Raw genomic sequence first — 26,886 nt, 5'->3', positions numbered from 1 at the left:
ACAGCACAAAAATAAATGCGGCTGGTGCAGAGGGAAGATCCAATCAGGCCAGCGCGGGGGTCAGTGGGAGACGGGGCCGGACCGGCGCCTGGCCTGGGTGACAGGGACACACGGGCACACGCAGACTGCCACCACCGTGTGCCCACGCTCGGGGCATGGAACAGCAGCGGGGACCCTCGCTGGCGTCACCCCAGCACCCATCCCAGTCCCTGGCCGATGGCGCTGCCATCCTGGGCAGGAGGGGCTCATCCCAGCCCCCCGAGGGCTCCTCTCCTCCAGCCTCCTCAGCGGCCTGGATGAGAGCACAGGGGTGTGCAGGGCTGTCCCAGGGCCTGAGAGCTGGGCACAGCCTCACAGAGTGTCCCATGGGTGCTCCCAGGCTCCCGAGTCCTCCCTGGGGTGATGCCCCAGGTCAAGCCCCTGGGTCAGGTCCGATGGGCTCCTCTGCCCCACAGCACTGCCCGGGGGGGCTGCTCTGTGCCCCGGGCCACAGCAGCACCCCCACACTGCACCCACCCCAGAGGCAGTGCCAGAACAGGGACACCCCCTGCAGGAACCCCCCCAGCCCCCCCCAGCCCCGGGAGCTGCTCCAGGGCACAGACCCCAGACCCCTCCTCAGTCAGCGTCAGACTGAACCGGCTGGAATCACCCAAGGAATTCACCCTGAACCCAGAGCTCCTGAGAGCTGCTCACCACCCTGAGAGAGTGAAACCAGGGACAGCTCTTGCTTGGCAGCGAAGCCATGGGAGAGAGCCCGGGATCAGCAGCCGGGATCAGACACAGCAGCACGCCTGGCACTGCCCCCAGCACCCACAGCTGGGAAACCTGCTCTCCAAGGCACCTTTTTTATTCATTTTCTTGACTTCATTTCATTAAGATTAGACGCTAAATCTTTTCCCTGAGCTAAATATTTCATTTCCATTAAACCCAGATTAGCTGCCAGATCCACGGTGCCCCTTGCCCCAGCCCTGGCGTTAACCTTTCCCACAGGGGCAGGGGGCAATCAGGGGGGTCTGACCCTGTTTTGGGGAGCCCTAACGTGGTGCTGCCCCTGGCATCACAGGCTGGGCGTGGGGCAAGCTCCGGATGGCAGCCCCGGCTCCAGCCACGCTCTCCTCACTGGCACAGGGATTGCTGGGACAGGGACAGCCTGGGGGGAACCTGCTGTGCCCCCCACGGAGGGGCTTGGGTCCGGAAGGAGATTTGGACACTTATTCAAATCCCCTCTGTGGGGGGAAGTAATCCCGTATAATTCCCCAGGGATGATGGCTAAGGGGATATCCGAGGCATTTGAGGTATTTCCATGGATCTTGCTGGGGGAAAGAATTTCCCTGAATTGTCAGTGCTGGGGGCTTATATTTTGATTTAGTTTGGGGTGATGGTTCAGGCCTGGCTCGGTGCCATCCATCCCTGCCCCCAGCCCCAGCTGTTGGGTTCCTTGCAGAATGCTCGGTGGGGACAGGACGCGCTGGACATGAGCACCTGGGCAAGGTGACAGCGGGCAGCTGTCGGTGCCCTGCACCCTGCAGGGTGTGTGCCTGCTGTCCCCAGGTGTGCAGAGCTCTGGGGGACCCTCAGGCAGTCACAGCACAGCAGGGGGACCCTGCGTGGCCAGACCCCGAGCCTCTCCCGCAGCCTCCCCATCGCCGGGTCGCGGCAGAGACCCCGCACGGGGACGTTGTTATGGAAACTGTAATATCTTGCAATTCCTCTGATTAAAGCAGCAATTGGAAAGCTGGGCCCGGAGCGAGGCCAGATGGAGACCTGATTCCCTAATGGCCATGGTCTCAGGCTGGCTGTAATCCCACCACGTGTCCCTGTGCCAGCAGCAGCTCTGGCCACGCTGCCCAGGAGCAGCAGATCCCCCCGTGGCACCGGGCTCCGGGGGTGCTGGGGACCCCGAGCTCCAGCAGAGCAGTGCCAGGGCATCCCGGGATGAGGGAGCTCTCCCTGGCACCACGGGCAGCCCACGGCCCCAGCAGGGACCCCCCAGCCCCCACTGCCAGAGCTGCTGGCAGCGCTGCCCGAGCCTGCACCAGCTCTCACCCCGCAGAACTCAGATTATTTTCTGGCCAGGCTTTTGGAGAATCTCCAGTGGCTCTGCAGTTAATCCCATCTCCCTTCCACATCATGGCCAGGAATGGGAGCCGCAGCCCCCACTGCAGGCAGGGGCAGTGGGCTGCGGGGCCCCCACACACCCTGCCCAGGAGGGCACAGGGATGCTGGGCTAAGATGCCACCAAGCTTGGCTCAGCTGTCCCTTGGAAATCTGCTTGGCACCTTCCCTGCAGGATCCTCCCAATCCCTTCCCACGGGACCCTCCCGACCTGCCCTGCTCCCCGGGCAGCAGCAGGGACAGGGAGCCGTGCTCTGCTGGCTCCAGGGCGGCGTGGAGGTGCCCCTGGTACCTGATGCTGTCGATGAGGTGCTGGTGGGACTCCTGGGTGAGCACCATGCACAGGGCGTAGGCCAGGCACTCCACCCTCCTCTCGGCCGCGTACTGCTTCAGCACGGTGAACACCTTCTCCTTCAGCTGCGGCTGGTCCCCGAGGATGGCGTCCACCTGCAGCAGGGGACAGGGACACTGAGCAGGAGAGCGTGGGACCGTGGGCACTGCCACACGGGAAACGTGTCCCACTCCCTGCTCAGCCAAGGTGGAGGGAAGCACGCAGGGAGGAGAGGGACGCTGGAGCCCATCACACAGCCCTGCTCTGCTCTCACACACCCTGGAGCTGCTGTTCCAAACTCTGCTGGGTCACAGAGGCCCTGCAGGGATGGGGTCAGCCTGGAGTCTGCCTGGCAGAGGATGCTGCAATGGGCTTTTGGAGCTATTTGTGCTTCGTGCACCACTCCCTGTCCCCCTGGGCAGCTCCGTCCTGCCCTGAGTGCTGGGAAGCTGCTGGCAATGGGGAGACGGAGCATGAAGGTGATTGCCAGCCCTGGAAACAGCACAGACAGCTCCCAGCCACTGTCCCATCCCCTCTAGCTGGGACAGGCAGAGAAATTAGCTGATTACCATCGAGCCAGTTACCCTGCATGGGACCCTCCTTATCCAGCTCCCCCCACACTGGGAGCTGCCCCTTGTCCTTGGGCAGTGGGAGCTGATTCCTCACCTGCACCTCTCGTGTGGGATGCAGGAACCCCCCCTGACCGCCTCTCCGTGCCTGTGAGTGCTGGCTTTTCCTGAAAGGTGATGTTTCTGTGCTGCCAGCAGGTTTAGCTGCAGGAAGGGGAGAGGAGCCTCTCCCCTTCCCCGGGGCACTGGGGGTGTGGGCAGGGCTGTGTGTGCGCCCTGTGGTGGCACTGCCGGGCAGCCCGCAGGCATCACCTGCCCGGGGAAGGGGAAGAGACTTCTCTTCCAGGTGCTGCCCCACTTGGCAGCTCCCCAGAGAGGCAGCAGGACCCTGGCAGAGCCCCCCGGTGCCGCTGGCTCTGCTCAGGCACTGCGGGGGCTCCCGGCAGCAGCTCAAGGTTACCAAATCTGGGGCAGCCACAGCAGCGGGGTCCCCTGGGCTGGTCCCCAGGTCCAGCACAGGACTGACAGACCCCGCTGCTCCTGGAGGGACGGATCCCAGAGGGCTGCTGTGAAATTTCTGCCTGGGCGGGGATTGCAGAGCTTGGTGGGTGGGAATTGCAGAATCATTTCTGTCGGAAGAGAGCTCCCAGATCCTCGAGCCCAACCTGTGGCCGATCCCCCCCTTCTCAGCATCCCAGAGCCCTGCGTGCCACGTCCAGCCATATGGATGCTAAATCTGAACCACAGTGCCTGAACAATTGCAGGCCGCATGGCTCCTCAGGCTGCCTGAGAAAATAGCCTGGGAAAAATATGAGAAAGAATTAAAACAATCCTCAGAGATGCTAAACAGCCTTGCAGGTGTTGTTTTGCAGTCTTGTTTTCTCTTGCAGGAGAAGGCCAGGGGGGTGATGGGCCACCCTGACCAATGATAGTGATATAGTACTTTGTTAACCAATAAGAGTTTCTTTTCTGTACTTTCCACGTATCTGTCTATAAGACAGGGCTGAAGCAATAAACTAGGGAATTCTCGTGTTGTGACTCCCTTGAGAGTCCTGTGTCGTTCTTTAAAGCCGTTCCCAATCGGAACGACACAGCCACTCCTCCAGGGATGGGGACTCCAGCACCTCGGGGGTGCTGCCAGCCCTCACGCTGTCCCCAGCGTGTCCCTGAGCGCCCAGGGGACAAGAGAGGACATTGCCCTGCGGTTGAGACCGTGAGCACCTCCCTGGCTCCCCGGTGATGCCCTCAGGATGCCGGGACACAGCCCCAGCTCCAGCCGCTGGACACGGACACCGCTGTCCATGAATCGGTGAATTCAGGCTCTGCCGAACGCAGGAGGCTGGGAAAAGGTGACCCGCGGGTGTGAAATAGCAACCAGCAGCACCCTCCGAGCTCCCGGCCCCGCAGCGGGCGGGCAGCAGCACCGAGCAGAGCCGGGAAAAGGAGGGGGTGAGACACCCCGCGGGGTTCAGTGTTTTCTACAGCACACAGAAACTGAGGCTGCCTCAAACATCTGCGAATTCCCTCTGGAGAGAAGAAATTCTGCAGCACGCGTGCTCTGCACTCCTGCCCCGGCTGCTCGGGGCTGCCCCGGGTGGCTTTGCTGGGCTGGGAGGGGACAGGGACAGGACAGGGACAGGGACAGGGACAGGGACAGGGACAGGGACAGGGACAGGACAGGGACAGGGACAGGGACAGGGACAGGGACAGGGACAGGGACAGGGACAGGGACAGGGACAGGGACAGCTTTGCTGGGCTGGGAGGGGACAGGGACAGGACAGGGACAGGGACAGGGACAGGGACAGGGACAGGGACAGGGACAGGGACAGGACAGGGACAGGACAGGGACAGGGACAGGGACAGGGACAGGGGACAGGGACAGGGACAGGGACAGGGACAGGGACAGGGACAGGGACAGGGGACAGGGACAGGGACAGGGACAGGGACAGGGCAGGGACAGGGACAGGGACAGGGCAGGGACAGGGACAGGGACAGGGACAGGGACAGAACAGACGTGCTGATGGGGGTGCTCACACCACCACAACAAACTTGCTCTCCTGTCATCATCCAGGAATCTTTTACTTGGCTTAATGTGAGTTCAGAGATGGAGGCGGCATGGAACAGCCGCCCCTCCTCATTAATCTCCTGCAATCAGCAGGTATCTGTTTCCCACGCCCATGAATCCAAACCTCAGTGGCTATTTGTGAATCTTTAATGGAGAAGCTGACTGAGGGGATTCGCCTGATACCCACAAATCTCTTTATGGATGTCTTGTTCCTTTATTAACTGGGGATCAAAAAAAAAAAAAAAAAAAAAAGCCCTACCAGCCTGGTTATTTTCATAACAGCATTTTAAAAGGCTACTTTGAAATGGAAATTAGAAAGATTGAAAAAACAAAAAAAAACAACTGTGATCAAATTTATAATTAGCACAAGGCGAGGTGTTTGTTAAAATACCCCTAGGAAGCTTTCAGGAGCACAATGAAGATGTAATCGCGTTGATGTTTTCCTTTTTGCAACAAAATAGGAACTCAGATGTCTGGGGGGTGACGGGCTGAGGCTTTGAAGGAACATCCAGGCCCGCAGAGCAGGATCTGCCCTGTGGCTTTCTCCACGCTCTTACAGCGCAAGGGAATGAGGACTCGGGGTCATCCCCAGGGAACCCCCAAGCCCTTTGCAGCACCCATTACCATTTCATTACCGTCTGTAATTACCAGAGCCTTCTCTCGGGTGTTCCCGCCCCAAATCCGCACCCCAGCCCCGGGACCATTCCCCATCCCTGCGCCAAGGCTGGATGTGGGGATCTCCGCCGGGCGCAGGGGGTGCCCAGAACCCCTTATCCCCTATCCCGGCCTCACCTTCCTGCTGAATTCCTGCGCCTTGTGCCTCCTGTCCCTGCGGGCGGTGCCGGGCTTGGCTCCGGGGTGCCCGGCGGGGTCCCCCCGCTGCGGCCGCAGCAGCGCCAGGCGCAGGCACCGCCCGCGGCACGACCCCACCAGCGCTGCCGCCTCCTCCGCCAGCTCCACCGCCGTCCCGTCCACCTCCAGCACCAAATCCCCCGGCTCCAGCCCGCAGGCCGCGGCGGGGGACTGGGGGCTCACGCTGGCCACTCGCGGGGGGCTCTCGCTCGCCAGCTCGAAGCCGAAGCAGCCCCGGGGCCCGGGGGGGATGCTGGCGTGCTGCAGCCGGGACACCACGCCGATGCTGGGGGGGACATTGCAGCAGCTCCGGGCCAGCCCCAGCAGCGCCTGGCAGCCCAGGGAGGACACGGGCTGGCCCTCGATCTCCAGCACTTGGTCCCCGGGGCGCAGCCCCGCCAGCGCCGCGCTGCTGCCCTCCTGCACCCGCACGATGTAACACGGCCCCGAGCCGCTTATCCGGAACCCGAAGGACTCGGGCCAGCCCTGGTTGGTTGCCGGCATGGCTGCGACTGGAAAAGAAGGAGGAAAAGAGAGGAGTTGTGGTGGCTCCTCCATCCCTAGGGGTCGTTCCTGTGGAGCCCCTCGGGTGAGGGGTTACAGCGTGAGCTGTGTCCCCCTCGCCACGGGAGGAAAAGCCCCAAGAGCCTGTATTTCCTCTAGGTTTATTTAAAATAGCAGTTTTCACTCTGTCTTTGGCTGCTGGCGGTGCCACTGAGGAGGCCACGTTTGGCTGGGAAGGCTGGGGCTATTCAAATGTGACCTGTGGCACCCACAGACCCACCCCTCTCCAGGAGCCTCTTTTAGGCATCTCCTTGCATTGATTTGTCTATCAAAATGATCAGTTCATTTCTCTGACATGTTACATTAATCAATAGATGGAGTCCAAGGACTTAAACCAGCTCGATTTTAACCAGCTCTTCCCAACACTCAATATTTCAGCTGTTTGCAACTACAAAATCACTGTAAATTCATTACAGTAATCCCAGCTCTGCCAGGATCATTTCCCTGTGCCCTCTCAGTCCGGTGTGCCCTGTCCTGAGGGCAGCATCCCCAAAGGGCAGGGTGATGGTTTTCAGCAGGACTTGTCTGCGGTTCACTGAAGGCTTTGGGGCGGCTCCACGGATGCTCAAGGAGACATCGGGCACAGCAGCCCTGAACATCTGCAGGAATCGACTTTGCCCAAGGTAAACCCGGCCAGCTGATGTGCACAGTGCCCTGGGATGCCCTTCCCACGCTCTGCTGTCCAGGTGAGCTCGCCATGCTCCCTCCCAGCCCTCCCACTCCGTGGTTCTGTGGTGTGGAAGTGCCTGCACTGACCGCTGGCACTCACTAAAATAATTCACGTGTGGTTTTCCTCTGCGTTTGAGCTCAGCTGACCCTGAAGATGCTTTTTACCCCCGTGTTTATTCCATCTGTCACTGCACACACATTAAGCACTTACAAAAGTGAAACTCGGACAATTTTACCCGGGCAAATTGCCCCACAGAGACTGAGACTCAGAGGGGAAGAGCTGAGGGTGCAGCTCGGGAGAAGCCTGGCAGCAGAGGGATGAAACCCATCTGCCACCAAACCTCATCCCCAGGGCTGCTGGGCACGAGTTGTGACAGCTTCAGCAGGATCCCAGGAAGGGCTGGGTTAGGGTTAGGGTTAGGGTTAGGCTGTGCTGCAGGGAGCAGCCCGGCGGGGCAGGGGGAGCCGCACGCCCTCCACCCCGCCGCCCCTCGGCTCCAGCACTCACAGAAGTCCGCGGCCATCCAGGCGAGCCGGGGGCTCTCACCGGCGGCACCTTTGTCCCTCCGAGCTTTCGTGACTCTGCTCCATCACCCACGGGAGCGCTTCCCATGCACCCGCAGCCTTCCTTGGAGCATCTTCCTCTTCCTCGCTGCCGCCCCGGGCTCGGGCTCGCTCCGGGCTGGGTGAAGCTGCCGTGGCACCGGGACAGAGCGGGCAGGGGGCTGCTGCCCCTTCCCAGCCTTCTCAGCGGAGCCCTGCGCCCTCCCGGCTGCTCCAGCTCAGCTCCAGACACGCGCTAAGGCCTTTCTGGCCTTTTCGTTTCCTAATTAACTTTATTTCCATCACACAGAGGAGCGCGGGCAGAGTAATTGCCGTGCTCGTCCTGCCTTGAGCCCGGTGCTGACCCGAGCCCGCAGATCTGGGGGGAATTAGGAGCTGGAAGGAGGGAAACCAGATTAGTGCCCGTGCAGGGAAATCCTTCAGCCCCAGGGCAAATCCCAAGTGCCAGCGCTGTGCGGAGCAGCAGGGCCAGCCCGCAGGCAGAGGTGAGTGAGGCACCGAGATTTTGGGAGCCTACACCCGCAGGGATTTGGGGGCCCAGGATTTGGAGAGCTGTCCCCAGGCAGGCTGCTCCGTGCTGGGCTCACTGGGGTCCCCGCAGCGGGGAGCAGCCCCCCGTGCCGGCACAGACTGGCCCTTAAGCTGCTATTTCTGATTTTCTCCTCGGCTTCCTCAGCACTGAGGGATCCCAGGGCTTAGCACACTAAGAGGTTTTAGGGAATTACTCGTCCTGCTGCGGCACCAGCGGCAGGGGGGTCTGCATCTCTCTGTGGAGCCGCAGTGATGTGGGAAAACCTCCCCGGGACACGGCTGTGGAGGAGGGGCTGCCTCCTGCTCGGGACCTCTGTGCTCATGGCAGAGCTTCAGGGGATTGAAACCCACTTCTTCCTCCTCTTCCTGCTCCTCCTGTCCTCTCCAGCTCCTTTCTGGTGGGGTCTCCTGCACAAATCTCCTTCTGAGCAGCAATCCCGGGGCTCTGGGGCATCTCTCCTCCGACACACACAACTCCTACAAACTCAGGCAAAACTGCAATTCATTCCTTTTTTTGTATTTTTGTTGTATTTTTGTTGTTGTTGTTGTTCAGCCAGTGAGGTAATTGCTCCTTTTCCCTCCATTTTTAACTGACTTGAGCACTTTAAAGGCTGGCAGCGAACTTTAATCCTTGAAAGAACTGTGTTCTGGGTTCCCAAGAGAATGGAGGTGGTTTCCATCAAGACCTTCTGTCAGTCTTTGACCAGATGAGACTTTCTAAGTGATTTTCACAGTGCTTGGACTGAATGAGCTTCATCCCTCTGAGTCTCAGCCTCTGTGCAGTTATTTGCTGGCTGCTTGTCCTTGAGCACAGCCTGTAAGGGCACCGAGAGGGGACGAGCTCCTCGGCAGGGCTGCTGCCAGTCCCGGGGTGCTGGCCCTGTCCTGGCTGTGCCCAGGGATTGTGGCACACACCCCCTGCCTGTCCCCCCACAAATAAAGCACCCCCAGCCCCTTCTGTGCCGCCAGGCTTGCCAGGTGACATCCAGCCAGCCAAGCCAAGTTATTTCTGTACCTGCAGAAATTCTGCTCTCTCAGTAGGATGGGGAAAATTGTTCCCCTCCATCCTCCACCCAAGTGGCCTGGGCTGCGCTCCAGGACAGCTGTGGCCCAGGAATATTTTGGCTGCGTTTCTCCCTCTCGTGTCCTGTTGGGTGCACTGGGCTTCCCAAGGGAAAAAAGAGACTCTTCCTGAAACTCGAGCTGCTCTCCTGCCTCCCACCAAGGCGATTCATCTCCTCTTTGGCCGAAGCCCCTGGAGCATCCCTGGAACGCTTACCTGTGCTGTCCGAGCTCCGGCCAGCGGCACAGCGGGACCCAGGGCTGGGAAAACCATCCCAGCACTTTGGGAGCCTTTGGATCGGTGACGCGGAGTTTCTCTGGCAAATTCCAGCCAGGCACCGTAACCCAATCGGCCCCGGGGGGAGGTTTCAGTTGTCAGGCAGCACGGAGGGATGGGCAGAGCATCCTGCGGCTCACCCCGGCCCAGGTGAGAGGCAGCAGGTGCGGGAGCCGCCCCGCCTGGCCCGGGGGGACCGGGGGGACCGGGGGGACCGGGGGGACCGGGGTTACAGGGGAACGTGGTGCTCAGGGCTCGGGGAGGGCACGGGAATCCTCATCTAGAGGCTTCACCAAGGAACGCCGAAGGAATTTTCGGCGCTTCCTAAGGAATGGCAGGGGCTGGGCAAAGCGGGGATGAGCGCTCCGGGAGGACGGGAGCGCATCGGCCGCCCCGGGCTCACACGGGAACGGGCTCGGCACTGCCACAGTTCCCGGACCCACGGCCCGGTGTCAGCGATGTGTTTAGGGTTCTGTGGCTCCCCAGCGGGGCCGGGCTGGCTCCCGGGGCCGCCGCGGCTCAGGAGGGCGCTGGAGGCTCCGAGCCCCGGGCGGAGCCGCTTCCGCAGCGCCCGGAGCCCCGGGACTGCACCGGCAGGGAACCGAACCGGGCTGCCCGGGGAATGGAGAGCTCCCGGGAGAGCCGGGAAAGGGGCTGAGCCTGGAGAAAACGGCGATCGGGGGAAATCCTGCCTCTGCACAAATCCCTGCCAGGAGGGGACAGCCGGGGGGGCCGGGCTGTGCTCCCAGGGAACGGCGACAGGAGGAGAGGGAACCCAGGCTCAGGGTGGGCAGCAGCAGGAATTACCCCATGGAAAGGGGGGACAGCAGCAGGAATTACCCCATGGAAAGGGTGGATATCAGCAGGAATTATCCCATGGAAAGGGTGGATATCAGCAGGAATTATCCCATGGAAAGGGTGGATATCAGCAGGAATTATCCCATGGAAAGGGTGGGCAGCAGCAGAAATTTCCCCATGGAAAGGGGGACAGCAGCAGGAATTATCCCATGGAAAGGGTGGCCAAGCCTCGGAAGTGCCCAGGGAGGGTTGCAGTGCCCAGGGGGGTTTGCAGTGCCCAGGGAGGGTTGCAGTGCCCAGGGCAGGTTGCAGTGCCCAGGGAGGGTTGCAGTGCCCAGGGAGGGTTGCAGTGCCCAGGGGGGTTTGCAGTGCCCAGGGCGGTTTGCAGTGCCCAGGGGGGTTTGCAGTGCCCAGGGAGGGTTGCAGTGCCCAGGGAGGGTTGCAGTGCCCAGGGCAGGTTGCAGTGCCCAGGGAGGGTTGCAGTGCCCAGGGGGGTTTGCAGTGCCCAGGGGGGTTTGCAGTGCCCAGGGAGGGTTGCAGTGCCCAGGGAGGGTTGCAGTGCCCAGGGAGGGTTTGCAGTGCCCAGGGGGGTTTGCAGTGCCCAGGGAGGTTTGCAGTGCCCAGGGAGGGTTGCAGTGCCCAGGGAGGGTTGCAGTGCCAGGGAGGGTTGCAGTGCCCAGGGAGGGTTGCAGTGCCCAGGGAGGGTTGCAGTGCCCAGGGAGGGTTGCAGTGCCCAGGGCAGTTTGCAGTGCCCAGGGAGGTTTGCAGTGCCCAGGGAGGGTTGCAGTGCCCAGGGAGGTGCCCAAGGAGTGTCTGGATGTGGCTCTCAGGGATCCGGGCTGGGGGCAAGGTGGGCATCGGGCACGATGGGCTGGGAAGTTTTTCCAGCCTAAAGGATTTTGGGGTTCTGTGTTTCTGCCTTGGCCCGGGGCCCTGCCTGCGCTGGGGCTGCTCCATCCCCGAGCTCAGGGAATGCCAGCCTGGGTCCAACAGCTGCTCCTGTCCCATTCCAGGCTCGGGATGGACTTCCTGACGCTCTTCCTGATTTACCTGTGCTTTGTGCTGGCCACCACTGCCCTGCTCTGCCTCTGCTCGGGAAGGAAGGAGAGTTTCCTCACAAGGAGTGTCAGCAGGGCAAGCCAGGTAAAGCACTGGGCTTCCAGGTACAGAATGAACCTGCAGGGGAATGAGCATCTCCCGTTCTGGTAATCTGCCCTGCTTTGTTGTGCTAAAAGTAGTGCAGCTGCTATATTTGTTCTCCAAAAAAAAAAAAAGAAAAAAGCAGCCTGTGTGTGTGGTCAGAGTGATAATATAAAATATTCCATCCTGTTTTCATGTCTGCTCTCAAGGAAGCGGGATAGGAAATAGAAATTCACTTCCTCTGAAATTATTAATCCTGCCTAAACAGGTAATAAAAATCATTTTGGGTCTCCCAGCTCCCGTCCCTGCCTGTGCCTGTCTGGGGTGAGGATGGAGCCTTCTCACCTTCAGTAACACCACAACACAACTCTGAGAAATTAAATAAGAATCAGACCCCAGGAATTGGCAGTTTAGTGGTACTGGCTGCTGTCATTGAGAGGGAGAAGGTGGGGGAGGTTTGAGGATTAAAATAGGGAGAAAATTGTAAGTGGTGGCAGATATTTCAGGGGAAGCTCTTTAATGTGTGTGTTAATGCTGCAGGCTCTTGTTCACTAAGAAAGAGGCAGGAATGAAGAGCTTTACAAGAGGATTAAGAATTGGCATTTTATTGTAAAAATGGGGGATTGGAAAAGCACCAGTTCATTTTTCTGTCTGTTGGGCCGTGTCTGAACAAATAAAAAACAAAAAAAAAAAAAAAAACTGTAATATTCCTTGAAGGAAAAGGATGAGAGAATTATCACTTAAATTGTAAATTATATTTAATGTTGTTCACAGGAGTTCAGACAGACTTTTTTTTATTACTGGTATTATGCTTTCTTTTGGTTTATAGACACACAGTGCAGAGAAATTGATTTTTTCTCCCCCCATATCTTAATAGCTGCTGCTATGAAGTGTTTAAACAGCAGCAATTAAATTACTGCTGAGGTATGAAGCCAGTGTCTGGAGGAATCAAATCAATACCTGTGCCTGGAAATAAATACATGTGAATATAATCAATATTTTACCTGGGCTCTAAATACAGGTAATGCTAAATGTAAGGTCAGAGTACAAGATAAATTATTATAAGGAGCAATACAATACAAACCCCAGAATATCAGAAGGGTCTGAAGCTCTTAGAGAGCATCCAAAGGATGGACACCAGGGTGGTGAAGGGCCTGGAGGGGCCGTGGAGGAGCAGCTGAGGGCACTTGGCATTTCAAGGGTTGAGGTTTCCTGCACGTTCTTTCCTGCTGGGCTGTGTTTCCTCTTACAGCACACTTGAAAAAATCTTCTTTTTACAAACACTCGTCCCCCAAGCTGCCGAGCCGAGATGTACCAGCTCACACCAAAATATTTAGCATCTTCTCAGCTCCACATATGCTTTTTGCCTCCTGGTCTTTCACATCTCTCTCTCGCTGCATATTTTCCTTCCCTGTCAGCTAGAAATAGGCTGAGCCGCTCTAATTCCTGCTCTGTGTTGCTATAGAGATCTGTCAGCAGCGAGCACACAGCTCCCCAGGCACAGCCCTGCCCCAGGGATTCACTCAGTGGATTCACTCAGTGAGCAGCTTCCTTCTCCAGCACGTCCAGCCGTGCCTGGGAGGGCAATCAGACATGGAGCCATCGGCCTGGATCACAGCTGTACTTGCAGAAACTGCATTTTTGGGGGGTTGGATGGCTCGTGGATATTCTTCTCTCTCTTTTCTGGATGCCACAGGCTTTATCCCTTTGCTTATCTCCCCTAGATCTGTCAGATGGGCTGATGGAGCATATTGTAGCTGGGGAATTGCTCAGTTCTATCCCCTGCTTAACCCATCCCCACCCTACACCCACCCTAAGCTCCTTACAACTTTCACACATTAACCCAGATATGTTTGTTTGGGCCTGGGGGGCTCCCAGGAATGTGGGAACCTCATGTGGGAAACGCCAGCAGCATTCCTGCCTCTGCTCTTTCCCCATGGAAAGGGCACTCAGGAGGTGCCCAGGGAGCTCTGGAGTGCCCATCCCTGCAGGTGCCCAAGGAAGGGCTGGACGTGGCACTCAGGGCTCTGGGCTGGGGACAAGGTGGGCATTGGGCACAGCTGGGACTCGAGGAACCTGAAGGGCTTGTCCAAGCTTGGTGATTCCAGGATTCTGTGATTCTGTTGGACTTTATGATCTTGAAGGTCTCTCGCAGCTTTGATTCTGTGGTGAGAAGCTCAGATGCCCCTGAAAAGGAGCCTCCCCCTGGTGCTGTGCAGGTCCAGAACTGAGGGATGAGGGACTTGTGATTAAACCTGAGCTTGCCCCATGGCAGCAGTGATGGCCAGGTAACACAGAGCTTCATTTCCCTCAGGTGCTGTCACTGGTGATCCCCAGCCAGCTCCAGAGGGTGACACACCGGGCACTGCACAGGCTCTTCCACACAAGGTATTGCACTTTTATACCTCTGGCATTGTTCTTTATCCTATTTCTGGTTACTGGTGGGATCTCCTGCCACCAGCAGAGCTCTCAGTATCACCCTCAGATATTCTGTGTGTGTTTGGGACGCCTGTCAGGGATGACAGATTCCCTTTGAGGTTTGCCAGGCTGCTGTCTCTCCCTTCCTTGGTCCTTGTTTAGAGGGTGGTAGCCTGAAATGTTTGAACATATTGACAAATGAAGATAATGTGGCTCAGTAACAGATGTTGGTGACACTGGTGGGATCCTGCATCCCCACAGGAATCACCAGAGCCTCTCTGGCAGCTGCAGACGGAGTCAGACAGACTCTCAGTCTCCATCCCCTCCCTCAAATCCCATTAGTCTCAATCCAGCAGCCTGGACATGCAGGTGGCTGAGGGGGAAGCTGCACAGCTGCCAGCATGCAGCCTGCTGGATCCAGGTGGATTTTGTGTGTCTGTAAACTCTGGTGCCTCAGGAATGATTTAAATACCTTTTCTCTGGGGACAGCAGCTCGGTGTGGCAGCAACTTCAGGGCTGTAAATCTGCAGCTGTGCTGTGAGTGCTGGGGTGCTTTTGTGCTCGTTCTGCTGATCCTCTGCTCTGGCACAGCCTGAGACACAGAGGTGACACTGTCAGAGCTTCTGGGGACACTGGCACTCTCCACATGCTCTGGAACTGGTGCTCACCACCGCCCACCTCCTGCCACCCTCATTTCCCAACAGCTGGTTATATTATTGCAGAGTTCTTAGGATTATTTTGGGGGATTTCTTCTTTGCTTTCAGAATAGCAAATGTCTTCTGGCAGAATGTTTTGTGGCCTGTTGCTGTGGCATATTTTGTCAGCAGCAAGTGATTATAAGACTTTGTACTGACAGGGGAAAAAAAAATTCCAAAGGACATGTGAATAAAGCAGGGAATTGAGCTGACATATTTAAAGGAGTATATGTGGGAAGAAGAGAAGGAGAAGCCAGTGGATGGAGAAAACACTATTAATATGCAATCCAAGCTGGCCTGAAAACCTAAAAGAGGTGTCTCCTTGCATTTGGAAAGTCTTTGATCACCTCTGAGTGTACTTGACCCGTTAATCAGGATGCTGAGTATTAAACACTGTCCCCTTTCCTCTCCAGAAGCTGTTTGTTTGTGGTGCTGCACGTAGCCCTGCAGGCTGCAGTGTTTGGGGAATACACCTGGGAAGTGTTTGTGTACTGCAGGGAGCTGCAGTTCCACCTCCTGCCCCTGCTCCTGCCCTACCTGCTGCTGGCTGGGAACCTGGGCTGCTTCATGCTCTGCTCCCGGGCCAATCCTGGTGAGATCATGCTCGTGCCCTTTGAAAAGAGGAAAAAAAGGCTACAAATCCCATTTTTTAATTCTTTTTATTGTCTCTTTTTGCAGGTACAGTGACAAAATCCAATGCTGCATCCCTGGTGGGGGTTTATGCCTATGATGGGGTGTTGTTTCAGAGAGGCCTCGTGTGTCCCACGTGCTCCGTGGAGAAGCCAGCCAGGTCCAAGCACTGCAGTAAGGATCTGAAATTCCTTGATAACCATGGCAGTAAGACCTTCCCAATGGAATTCTCCCCCAGGAGCTGCAGTTCCCACTGCAGCTGTTCTGTTATCAGCTCAGTGCTCACAGGGCTCTGTTTGTTCTCCTGGGGTCCCATGTCACAGCTGTATCCACAGAGCTGCTTGGGTGCTTTTTCTTCTCACAGAAATCACCAGTTCTGAGGGATATTTCAGGGTCAGGAACAGCTGAGCTTGTGAGCAGCTGGAATTTAAATGAGAAATTATCACCTGTCAGGATTTTCTGTTTCACAGTCACAGAATCCTGTAATGGTTGGGGCTGGGAGGGATCTTTGGAGCCCATCTCATGTCACCCCCTGCCAGGGCAGGGACACCTTCCTCTGTGTGCTCCGAGCCCTGTCCAGCCTGGCAGGGATGAGAAGTCCACATCCTTTTATAATCTAAAATAAAGGTGGGAGCTACAAACTCTACCTTTCAGGTGCTTTGACAGGCATTACTGCGAGAGAAAACAAAGTCTTGGAGCTGCACTCTGGGTGAATAACAGAGGAAATGGAATACATTGTTTTTCTTAGGATACACAATTGAATTCATTTGCTTCAAAAGCTGCCAGCTAAACCCTGACTGCAACTCCCACATACATTCAGCTTAAAAAAACCCCACATAAAGCTCAAACTGCTGACTTAAAGAAGTGCTGAGACACTGGTTTTGCCCCTGCCTCCTCGAGGTGTCTGCAGGACGTGCGTGCACCGCTTTGACCACCACTGTGTGTGGGTCAACAACTGCATCGGAGCCTCCAACGCCGGCGTGTTCCTGCTGTACCTGCTGTCCCTGACGGCCACCGCTGCAGCCCTGGCTGCTGTCACAGCTGCACTCCTCATCCAGGTGCTGCTGCTCTCCAACATCATGCACGGCTCCTACCTGGATGCCCAGGGGCAGGAGCATCCCGTGGAGATCGCCTTCCTCGTTCAGGTCAGCTGTAAAATGTTTTCTCGTGTTTTGCTGGCAGGAATGTCGTCCTGCTCCCCCAGCGTGGGGAGGGACTGCAGGGCTTTGGGACACACTGCAGCTTTTTAGCTGTTTTACACTTAGAAAGCTGCTGAAATGTGCCACATACTTTAAAAATGGGGGAATTTTCTCACAGCGTTTGCCACCCTACAGATTCCTGTCTCCACTTGGCAGATCTGGTTCACAGAGAAGGAATTTCCATTCCAAAGACTAGCTGATGTGGTGAAGTTTAGGGAACAGCTGAGAGTCCCTGAGGTTCCTTTGTGGAGCTGTTAAAGCAGGACACAGCTGGGATGCAGATAACTCCACCAGCACATGGATGTGCATTCCAGCTGGGGCTGTGCAGTGCTCGTGGGATTCAACCCTCCCACATTTTAACTTACTTTTCTCTCTCTCTGCAGCACCTTTTCTTGACTTTCCCTAGGATTGTCTTCATGCTGGGCTTCGTCATCCTGCTCACACTCGTCCTGGGGGGATATTGCTCCTTCAGTCTGTATTTGGCCCTCACCAACCAAACCACCAATGAATGGTGCAAATCCCAAAAATTTGGGGGTTCCTCCCATCTCCCCTCGCAGCCTCATGGCAGACCCCTCGTCTACAAAAACATTTATTCTAAAGGGATCTGGAGGAATTTAAAGGAAATCTTTAACCCTCCTACAGTATTGGAAAGGAAAAAGAAAACATGAAGATATTATTGTTTCTCTGGGCATCTTTAAATGTTTCCTAAGACTTGAGTTCAGCAGGAGGCTTGGGTGCCCAGACAGATTTTGGAATGCAGAATTCACATCCTGGTGCCTCAGCAGAGCATCATTTGAGCTCCTGGTGCCTCAGCAGAGCATCATTTGAGCTCCCTCCCTCAGTCCTGGCCCCTGATTACAGGGATTTGGTCCATCTTCCCCTCTGGGAAGGGTTAACACAGAGCTCCTGTGGATCTTGAGGAAGCAGCATCTTTTTGTATCTTTCTTTGGGAAACAATTAACCCATGACTGTTTACAATGACTACAAGAGATTGTGTGTATTTAGCTAAAAAACTGACTTCTGGCAGGATCTTACCTGCAGAAACCATGTCCTACTGCAGCTTTGGAGCATTAACTTCAGGAAGGAAATTAAAGTGTCCCTGTTCTCCTCTCCTTCCAGAAATTCTTCTGTTTGAGTATAATAGAAGAGAAATTGGAAAAAAAAATATAGAGTAAGAATTTTAAATAATTTTATTTTTAAAAATGTATTTATTTACATGCTGAATCTGTACAATATGCAATTAAAAATCCACATATGGTTTAAAAAAACCAAATTCCTATACAATATGGCTTTCCAGCCCCCAGGCTGGCTCTCAGAGCAGCCTGGCTGGCATTGCAGAGTACAATGATGCATTCATAGACCAGTACATAAGGCTACTTGTCCAGGATATCAAAGGAAAGAGAAATACTGCAGTACCATGCCTTGGGAGGCCTGAAGGAGTGAGGTTAAAGGCATGAGAGTGTTTCAGTGGTGCTCAACAGACACCACAACTCCTTAGGTTTGGTTTTCTCAACTTGTTTTAAATGCATATATTGAAATAATTCCTTGTGAGACCCCACATATTTGCTACACTTTCTGAATCCTTTTAAAAACCAGACCCCTGCTGTCCCATGGGCACAGAGAGCTGATTCCCAAAGGATTTTCCTTAATTCAAGGCTGCTGTACAGAATACTGAATGTCATTTGTGACCTGTCAGTCTCCTCAGTGTGACCAGGCCCAGGGTTTAACTCATGATACTGGTTTTAGACTGAGAACACCTCAGGCCTGCCCTGTCCTGTTTTGGGTCTGACCTGTTCTGTTCTGGGTCTGCCTTGTCCTGTTTTGGGTCTGCCCTGCCCCATTCTGGGTCTGCCCTGCCCTGTTCTGGGTCTGACCTGTTCTGTTTTGGATCTGTCCTGTCCCATTCTGGGTCTGCCCTGTCCCACTCTGGATCTGCCCTGTCCCATGAAGCCACCTCCCTCCAGAACATTCCCCGTGGCTCTCTGAGCAGCCCCAGTGGCCAGGTCAGCCTGGAGCAGCCGGGCCGTTTGCAGCTGCCCCTCCCTCACACGATCACGGTCTGCACCTCCACCTCGCCCTCCTGCGAGGCGGCGATCACGAACTCCCCCGCGTGCTCCATGATCTCGATGTCCTCGGACGCCACCATGGTGACGGTGGCCTCCTGCGCGGCCAGCCCGCCCTCGGTGGCCAGCACGGCTCCGTCTCCGATGGCCGAGGCCAGGGTCATGGCCACCTGCTCGGTGAGGCTCTCGGGCGTGGCGATGGTGATGGTGTCGCCGGCGTCGGCGGCCGCGGCGCCCTCGGCCACGGTGACGTTCTGCACGATGATCTGGTGGCCGGAGTTGGCCTGGTTCACGATCTGCTGCACCACCTTCATGATGTGGCTGTCGACCTGCGAGGGGACAGGGGCTGCAGTGACGCTGATTCACTGGGAGAATTAACAATCATCGCTGCAGAGGGGCCTGACCAGCACGGGGAGCTGTGCTTTCCAGGCTGCTCCAGCTGTTCACCCCAGCAACACTCTGCAGCGTGTCACCCCTCCTGCTTTACCTCATGCCTTGCTCCCTCTATTATTTCAGTAGCCTCGCTGGTCTCCATGTCCTCAGTAGAAGTCTGAAAGACAAAGGAAGACGATTCCCTTTTTAGCTTCTTATAAAAAGAATTTTATCACCAAGATATAAATCACTAAGATCTTTTATACAATTCTTTCTGTTCCTCCCCACATGCAGTAGCTACTCCAAAGATAACTCCTTGACATTTCCTCCCAATCCCATTATCAGGAAGTAGTTAAAATTAATGCACAATGTTCACAAACAACTGAAAGAGAATGTCCTCCCTCAGCAGGATCTGGCCAAGCAGCAGATTTTTCTCCTCCTGGAGAAAAACTACGGCAGCACTCAATAATTGAGCAGTGTTACCCTGCTGGGATGAGAACTGGCTCTGTGTGACGGAGGGGAGAAAGTGAAATACAGAATTCATTGCTTTTGGCAGCCTCTGTTAGAAACAACAGAGATTATCTGGGACAAAGGAAGATAAATAAAAATGTGAGAAAATAGGAGGGAAAGCTGAAGCAAGCTTGTGAGTGGTGAGAAGTTCTCAGGCTCAGCCTCCTGCTGAACCACTGTTGGGTCTCCCCTTCTCCTTTTCCTGGCACCCACAGCACTTTGGGAGGGTGGGGAAGCTCCAAGTGCTTTCCTTCCAAACAAGGCTAATCCCACTGACTCCTGGGGCCATGCAGGTAGGACAGAGCGTGTTTTACCTTCTCCCAAAAGCCTGGAGCAGGAACATGAACAACCACAGAACTTTTCCTGACCAAACCTTGTGCTAAATTCCCAATGAGCAGGCTGGCTGCCCCCTCTCACCTCGATGATGTACTCCTGGGTGTCTGCCACCACCGAGGAGAACTCCACCAGAACCGTGTGTGGATCTTCCGAAAGGACCGTGGCTGCCAAGTTGTCAGCAGACTGACTCTCCTCTGACACTACCACTTCTTCCACCTCTTTCATAGCAAGGAGGCAGCCACCTGCATGGAATTCCAGAAAAACATCATTTTTTGTGACCAATTCTAATAGTAGCTAGAAGATGCTACGCAGCACCAGCAAGGGGATGCCATGGATGAGTGACCAGTGTCACCTGAGGGGCTCTGGGCCCACCAGGACCAGCCAAGGAGCAGCCCAGAAGAGCCCATGTGACACCAGGACCAGAGCAGCTCTCCAGTGCAATTCCAAACACCACATGAGTAAATCCAGGTGGTAAAACCACTCAGGGCTCCAAGCCACGTGTGAAGAACACACAGGAAGAATTTGGGTACATTTTAAATCACTGATCTTTTCTGTTGATATATCTCAGTATCTCCTACAAAAGTCCTTTTTAACTCCATTAAACTTCTATTATTCCTTTGGGATAACACCATCAGAACTAGCTGAAGAAGTCTGCAAATCCCTGCTTAGGAGTTAAAGGAGCAGCCAGTCCAGTGCAGCTAATCCCACCAAACCAGATTATTGGTGAGAGCTTTTCTCCGACCCTTCCAGAACATTCCCACTTCCATACGGGTCATTAGATCCACCCTCACCACCATTCCCACCCAGCCCAGGGGCAGCCTGCCCAAATCCCAGCCCTGAGCAGGCTCCCCTCAGGGCCTCACCTTTGGTTTTGAGGTGCCTGTTGAGGGTGCCGTGCTCGGCGAAGCCGCGCCCGCACTTGTAGCACTTGAAGGGCTTCTCTCCGGTGTGGTGGCGGATGTGGCGCACCAGGGAGCCCTTCTCCCGGAAACCCCGGCTGCAGAACTGGCACACGTAGGGCTTGTCCTCCAGGTGGGTACGGAAATGCACCTGCTGGGCATTCTGCACACACAGGGAGGCAAGGGCAGGGCTCAGAAAGGACACGGGCAGCTCACGGGCGCGGGGTTTTAGCTCCCGGGGTGGAACTCAACGTCCTTTGTAGGACACAAGGATGATTTTCTTGGGTGGTGGTTTAGGAGTGGTACTCCCCAAAGCAGTGCTCTCACCAAGACTCTCCAAACCATGAGCCACACACTTGTTCCCCCCCTCCCCTTTCAGTGGGCTGGAGAGGAGAATTGGAGGCACAAAAGGTGAAGATCAAGGACAAGAACAATTTACCAGAAACAGAAGTAAGATAACAACACTACCGATGACAGAGGGTACATGAAAGACTTGAGCAATTCACCTGTCTTAAGAACAGACAGAAGGAACCCCTTTCCCTCACACCAGAATGTTCTGGCCACTGCAGAAATTAACCCTGTCCTGGCCAGAACCATGACACCATTATTATGAAGGAACAGTTTCTTCAGAAATGGGGTGGTTTTACAAAGACTGTCCTTTTGCCCACTAAACCAAAATGTCTTTCTGGAATTTCAGATCACAGATTCACTGAATGGTTTAGGTTGGAAAGAACCTCAAGGGACATCTTGTTCCACCCCTCTTCCATGGGCAGGAACACCTTCCACTATCCCAGGGTGCTCCAAGCCCCATCCAACCTTGGACACTTCCAGGGACGGAGCAGCCACAGCTTCTCTGGGCATCCTATAAGAGGCAGGCGAGCTGGCACTTGCTCTTTGAGGAGCAAAACCTCCTTCCCTCTGCCAAAGGCTGGCTCTGGGGAGGCCAGTGTGGAGGTTCTGAGGGGGGCCCACCTTTGTCTTGTAGCGCTTGCCACACTTGGGGCAGGCGTAGGGCCGCTCGTCCGAGTGCACGCGCCGGTGCCCCTTGACGTGGGCTATGGTCTTGTAGAGCTTCCCACACTCCCCGCAGCGGAACCGCCGCTCGTTCACGTGCACCTCCTGGTGCTTCTTCAGCAGGTAGCCCTTGGTGAACTCCTTGCCACACTCCTCACACTTGAAGGGTTTGTACTCTAGAGGGATGGAGAGAAAAATGTGTGGTTGATGGTACAGGTGTAACTGAATTGTTACAAAAAATTGTTACAAAAAACAATCTGGAGAAGGAGAGGAATTGTATTGTCAACCACATGTGTGGGCTTTCACAGAACCCCAAAATAGCTGGGGTTGGAAGGGACCTCTGGAGCTCATCCAGTCCAGCCCCCTGCCCAGGCAGGGTCACCTGGAGGTGACAGGAACGTGTCCAGGTGGGTTTGGGATGTCTCCTCAGGGAGACTCCACACCTTCCCTGGGCAGCTGTTCCAGGGCTCTGCCACGCCAGGGCTCTGCTCTTTCCTCTCTCATGGAAAGAGTTTCTTCCTCACATCGAGGTGGAAGTTGTGTTTTAGTTTGTGGCCATTGCTCCTCGTCCTGTTACTGAACAGTCTGGCACCATCCTCTGCCACCCCTGGGAGGGATTTGTATGGATTGATGGGATCCCCTCTCAGCCTTCCCTTCTCCAGACCGAGCAGGCCCAGCTCCCAGAGTCTCTCCTCATCAGAAGTGCATGGCTGAGGTCACTTGAGCCCCAGCACCACGTTACCTGTGTGCCCCTTGCTGTGAGTTTCCAGGGCAGCAGCTTCATTGAAGGCTTCATTACAGTGAAAGCAAACATAACGTTTGTACCCGTTGGTTCTTTCTGCAGCTGTCTGCTGGAGAGAAAATGGGAAAACAGCTTTTTTCTTTTTTGTACTGGTGTGTCCACCTAGGATTGCTACCCAAATTCCCAATTAGACACTCCAGCTTTGACAGGAAAGAGATCTCTGTTGTGAAAAGAGACAGCCCATGTGTGAAGTGACATTTCCCTTAAATCACACCTGCACAATGTAACTCTAAAACCTGACACAAAGCCACGGGTACAGCAGAGACACATGAGGACAACAGTGCTGCCCACAACCAAATACAGACAAGGAAGGTTAAACAATTAATCTGTTGATGGAATACAAACATACAGACTCTTCTCCTTCCAGTTTAGCACACTGCTCCCCACATGGCTCCTCTTCTACTTCCACCCCTTTGTTTTCCAGCTCTTCTGGAGCAGCTGCCACAGGTTCATCCGGCTTCTGCACCTCCTCCACGGCCACTCTCTCAATGACAATTCCCGAATTCCTCATGGCCTGCCTCAGCAGGTTCTCACTGTTCACTTCCCCCTCGCAGGGCAGCTCCTCAGGATGCGGCTGCTGGAGGAACAGAGAGGAAGTTTGGCACAGCAAATCCACAATGTTTTACAGCAACGCCGCTGCGAGGGTCACTCTCTCTGGGGTGTCCAGTGCTGTGCCATGGGGTTCAAAGATCAACCAGGGAACACCTTGGGCTGAGGAGGAAGATGAGGTGGATCTGTACTCTCACAACCCAAGGGATGACAAACCCACACAAAAACCAGCGAAACCTTCACACTCAGATTTACTGTCAGCACCCGAGACACCTCTGCTCACGAGCTGAAATGTTGTTTAAAACACTGGAAGGGTGTTTCAGACACTCACATCTGGCTCCAGGGGTTTAGCATCCACCACGGGAAGTTCCTGCATCTGGACATGGACTTCATGGAGCACGTTTCCTTTTGCATCTGTCACGAGGTGGATGACAGGGGAGGCCTCGATGGATTCGCTCGCTATCGAGGACACCGTGTCTGTGTTGGAGCTGCAGGATCCTGCAAGGGATGGACCACGTGGGGAAATGCACCCCTCAGAAACTCCCTGTGCCCTAAAAAAATCTGCCTTAGAGCACAGGGTGCCTGTTAAGGCACCTTTGTACCAGATTCTCAGACTTTCTTGAGTTCACACCCGGCTTCAAGGTAATAGCTTCACTCCATAAATTACTTTTTTTCTGGTATAAAAAATATAAACTCAACACCACTGGAATACTTTTTATCATGAATAAGAATCATGGGATGGCTTGGGTTGGAAATGCACATCAGTTCCAACCCTGCCATGGGCAAGGACGCTTTCCACCATCTCAGGCTGCTCCAAGCCCTGTCCAACCTGGCCCTGGACACTTCCAGGGGCAGCCACAGCTGCTCTGGGCAGCCTGACCCAGAAGGAATTTCTATTAAAGTGAGGGTTTGGCTTTATCAGACAGGAGGCAGGTCCTGGCACCATCACTGACCTGATGGCAGATCATCTTTGTTGACAACTATTTCTTTGGTCACGTTAAAGCGGATTTTTTCAGTGCAAGGTGTCAGAGATTTAAGGTGCCGAGTCAAAGCTCCTGATTCCCGAAAGCTTTTCCCACATTTCTTGCATTTGTAAGGTCTTTCATCTGGAAATGACAAGAATCAAAACAACCATATTAAATCCAGCACTGCCAGGATCAGCTGTGTGTGACAGGCTGAAGAACACGTTCAGCTTTCTACAGCACACGACTGTGCCTATCCCAGAACCTTCCACTTCCAGCACCCCAAAGGCTGGGGAGCACAATGGACTCAGCTCAGGAAAACAAGGGAAGCAGCAAGGAATTCCACTGGGAGGCAAATGGATACCCACAGACAGCTGCAGTAACAAGGAACTCTTATCCTGGAGAGCTCTTACCCGTGTGCCGCCGATGGTGTCGGATCAGAGACCCCTTTGTCCTAAAGGAAGTCCCACAGAGTTTACACTCATAGTCCTTCCTGCTGCTGTGAGTGATCATGTGAGCTTTGAGGATGCTAGCCTAGGGAAAGAATTTCCTTTAAGAGACGTTCCAAGTAGTTTAAAGAGTTTACATTTTAGCTGCAAAGGATAACAAGGCTCCTTGTGAAAGCAGAACTTCCCTCTGGGAAGTGTGGCAGGCAGCAAAGCACACTGTTACTGAGTCTTGGGGTCTCTTAGTTTACAGCCAGCCTAAAAGGCTCCCAAAGCCACACCAGCAGAGGAGATACTCACAGTTTTAAATGTCTTCTGGCACAGCTCACACACGTATCGCCCTTCCTTGTTCACCTGCAGCTTGACCTTGATCAGCTCAGTGGAAATGTCCTGCTCCTGCTCCTCGGGGCTGCCCTGCTCCTCACTGACCTCCCCATCCACGTGGCCATTCGGGTTCTCAAACACATGGTCTCCTGCTACAATGACCTCTTTGATGTGCCCACTGCCTGGGAAAAGGTGGGGAGACAGTTGGGTTTTTTACAGGACAGAACTTTAGCCACAAACCATCTGCTCTTCCAGCATTTCACACAGAAATAAGGAGAAAAGTTACTTTAAACCTGCAACTCAACTATGTGCAACCTTCTCATTATGGCAGCATAAAATGGGCACTTCTGGAGTAGAGTTTAACATCTAATTTGTATTAATTAAATTGAAGGAGGGTAGATTTAGAAGCTATTGAATAGGAATTGTTCCCTGTGAGGGTGGGCAGGCCCTGGCACAGGTGCCCAGAGCAGCTGGGGCTGCCCCTGGATCCCTGGGAGTGTCCCAGGCCAGGCTGGACACGGCTGGGAGCACCTGGGACAGTGGGAGATGTCCCTGCCATGGCAGAGGGTGGCACTGGGTGGGCTTTAAGGTCCCTCCCAACCCAACCATCCCATGACCCTGATGGGGGAAGGATTGCAGAGCTGGCCCAGGGCTGCCCCCCAGAGCTGTGCAGGAACAGCCTGCCCCAAATCCCAGCGACACAGAGGTGTCACCCACCCAAGCACAACCCAAAGCCACCCCAACAGGACACAGACGAGGGAGCAGGTGCCAAGGCACCCCAGAGCTCACCTACGATGGCCGAGGCGTTGCTGATCTCCTCTGCTATGGAAGATGCTTCAACAACGATGTGAGCAACAGTTATGGACTCCTCGACAGCAGGAACCACCTGCTGGCACACAGCACGTTTCAGCAGGCCGGTTCTGCTTGTCTCAACACACTTCTCCCTCCCCTCCAACCCAACAGACCGTTGGATCCTAATTATTTGCAGCCCCGGCTCGGAGCAGCCGCCGTCACCTTTTGTCCCTCCTGGCCGAGGAGGCCGGCGAGCGCGTCGGGAGGGCGCTGGCAGCCCTTCTGCAGCTTGTGCTGCACGAACTCCTGCAGCGAGCTGAACTCCGACTGGCAGCGCCCGCACTTGTGCACGTCATCCTCGTCTGCGGGGGAAAACGCCGTCAGGCGGGCCGGGCCGCCGCGGGAGCCCGGGCTGGGCTCAGGGTGACGGGACCGCGGGGCCCGGTGGGTCCGGTAGGGCCGGCCCGGGATCGCGTCCGGACGGGCTGGAGCGGCTGCACAGCCTCTCCCGGCACCGGGATACAGCCAGCACCGCCGCCCTGCCCGGCCCGCTGAGCTGCCGGGGATGCTGGAGGGGAGCGGGGCCATCCCGCCTCAGGCACACGGAGACCCCGCCGCCTCCCGCCCCGCAGACAGCACCGGCCCGACCCCCTCACCCACCGGGCCGCGCCGCCCCCAGGCCTGGCAGTGCCGGCCGGGGCCCCGTGAGGGCGGTACCTTGCTCGCCGAAGGGCGGCGGGAGGCCGATGAGGGCGGCGGGGGGCGCGGGGGGCGCGGAACTCGCGGCCGCCGCGCCCTGGCCCGGCCCGGCCGCTTCTGCCGTAAGCGCCGCCGGCCCCGCGCCCGTTGCCATCGCGGCCCCCGTGTCGCAACGCGCCGCAAGATGGCGGCTTTACGGCCGTGTCGTCATAACAACGGGACGGGGTTCGGCGGGGAACGCGCCCGCCGCGCGGGGGTTCCGGGGGACGGCGGGTGGTGTCGGAGCACGGTCCCTCCGCTCCCCGCGGTGACCCCCGAGCCTCGGCGGAGCGGAGCCGGGCCGGTTACGGACCAGTTACCGAGGAATTGCCTAACGCGTTCCCGAACGAGCCCCGAAGCACCCCGGCCAATAGCGGCGCGCGGGGGGCGGGCCCTCGGGCAGAGCGGCCAATGGGAGCGCAGCGCGCCGGGCGCCCTCGGCGGCGCCGCGCGGGAGGACGGCGGGGACACCGGGCGCCGGCTCCCGGCGCTGTGGGCGTGGCCGCCGGCACCGCCGCCCAATGGGGACGCGGTCCGTGCGGAGCGCGGCCAATGGGGAGGCGCGGGCAGCGGGCGCGCGGGGCCGGGCGGCCAATGGGG

The 26,886-nt window shown here is 56.1% G+C and overlaps 2 protein-coding genes and 1 long non-coding RNA gene across 52 annotated transcripts; 1 reads left to right on the top strand and 2 right to left on the bottom strand.

Annotated features, from left to right (window-relative positions):
- Nucleotides 1–10,130: 10,130 nt before the first annotated feature.
- Nucleotides 10,131–19,168, top strand: ZDHHC4 (zDHHC palmitoyltransferase 4). The gene is made up of 7 exons (XM_086854923.1): nucleotides 10,131–10,385; nucleotides 11,411–11,540; nucleotides 13,852–13,925; nucleotides 15,064–15,242; nucleotides 15,329–15,454; nucleotides 16,181–16,425; nucleotides 16,863–19,168. Exons 2-7 carry the CDS (start codon nucleotides 11,418–11,420, stop codon nucleotides 17,145–17,147), a joined length of 1,032 nt encoding a protein of 343 aa, XP_086711049.1. The 5' UTR covers nucleotides 10,131–10,385; nucleotides 11,411–11,417; the 3' UTR covers nucleotides 17,148–19,168.
- LOC147650089 (uncharacterized) lies at nucleotides 12,115–15,265 on the bottom strand. The gene is made up of 3 exons (XR_015277517.1): nucleotides 15,188–15,265; nucleotides 14,428–14,547; nucleotides 12,115–14,128 (listed from the first exon to the last, which is right to left on the bottom strand). It is a non-coding gene; the product is annotated as an uncharacterized LOC147650089 (long non-coding RNA).
- On the bottom strand, nucleotides 15,291–26,784 carry E4F1 (E4F transcription factor 1). Of its 50 annotated transcripts, none has more exons than XR_015277486.1 (20): nucleotides 26,266–26,696; nucleotides 25,771–25,910; nucleotides 25,546–25,642; nucleotides 24,733–24,938; nucleotides 24,400–24,520; nucleotides 23,978–24,130; nucleotides 23,356–23,522; nucleotides 22,825–23,052; nucleotides 22,416–22,521; nucleotides 21,632–21,849; nucleotides 20,624–20,822; nucleotides 19,842–20,002; nucleotides 19,030–19,092; nucleotides 18,545–18,871; nucleotides 17,515–17,606; nucleotides 16,845–16,928; nucleotides 16,571–16,730; nucleotides 16,276–16,430; nucleotides 15,928–15,985; nucleotides 15,291–15,700 (listed from the first exon to the last, which is right to left on the bottom strand). XR_015277486.1 is itself a non-coding variant. In XM_086854918.1 (14 exons), the coding sequence occupies exons 1-14, from the start codon at nucleotides 26,399–26,401 to the stop codon at nucleotides 18,524–18,526; spliced, it is 2,343 nt and encodes a 780-aa protein (XP_086711044.1). In that variant the 5' UTR covers nucleotides 26,402–26,780; the 3' UTR covers nucleotides 17,650–18,523. The 50 variants fall into 50 exon arrangements, 4 of the variants coding, with proteins under 4 accessions (XP_086711044.1, XP_086711042.1, XP_086711045.1 ...); XR_015277480.1 differs by having other exon boundaries at nucleotides 22,416–22,524; nucleotides 26,266–26,634; XR_015277498.1 differs by having other exon boundaries at nucleotides 18,551–18,871; nucleotides 22,416–22,524; nucleotides 26,266–26,634.
- Nucleotides 26,785–26,886: the final 102 nt, after the last annotated feature.

The sequence above is a fragment of the Cyanistes caeruleus genome, chromosome 17, assembly GCF_971803275.1.
Source record: "Cyanistes caeruleus chromosome 17, bCyaCae1.hap1.1, whole genome shotgun sequence".
NCBI classification, from domain to species: Eukaryota; Metazoa; Chordata; class Aves; order Passeriformes; family Paridae; genus Cyanistes; species Cyanistes caeruleus.
Note: the sequence above shows the minus strand (reverse complement) of the source record. Positions and strands in the feature narration are given on the sequence as shown.

Bases quoted from the DNA above. Each gene is read 5' to 3' on its own strand.
- E4F1 (XM_086854916.1), bottom strand. From the start codon at position 26,401: ATGGCAACGGGCGCGGGGCCGGCGGCGCTTACGGCAGAAGCGGCCGGG. The intron at 22,525-22,824 runs GTATGTTTGTAT...TTTTCTCTCCAG, and splicing joins AACTGGAAGGAGAAGAGTCT to CAGACAGCTGCAGAAAGAAC. The intron at 20,003-20,623 runs GTGAGGCCCTGA...AATTCCATGCAG, and splicing joins CAGGCACCTCAAAACCAAAG to GTGGCTGCCTCCTTGCTATG.
- ZDHHC4 (XM_086854923.1), top strand. From the start codon at position 11,418: ATGGACTTCCTGACGCTCTTCCTGATTTACCTGTGCTTTGTGCTGGCC. The intron at 11,541-13,851 runs GTAAAGCACTGG...CATTTCCCTCAG, and splicing joins GTGTCAGCAGGGCAAGCCAG to GTGCTGTCACTGGTGATCCC. The intron at 16,426-16,862 runs GTCAGCTGTAAA...CTCTCTCTGCAG, and splicing joins AGATCGCCTTCCTCGTTCAG to CACCTTTTCTTGACTTTCCC.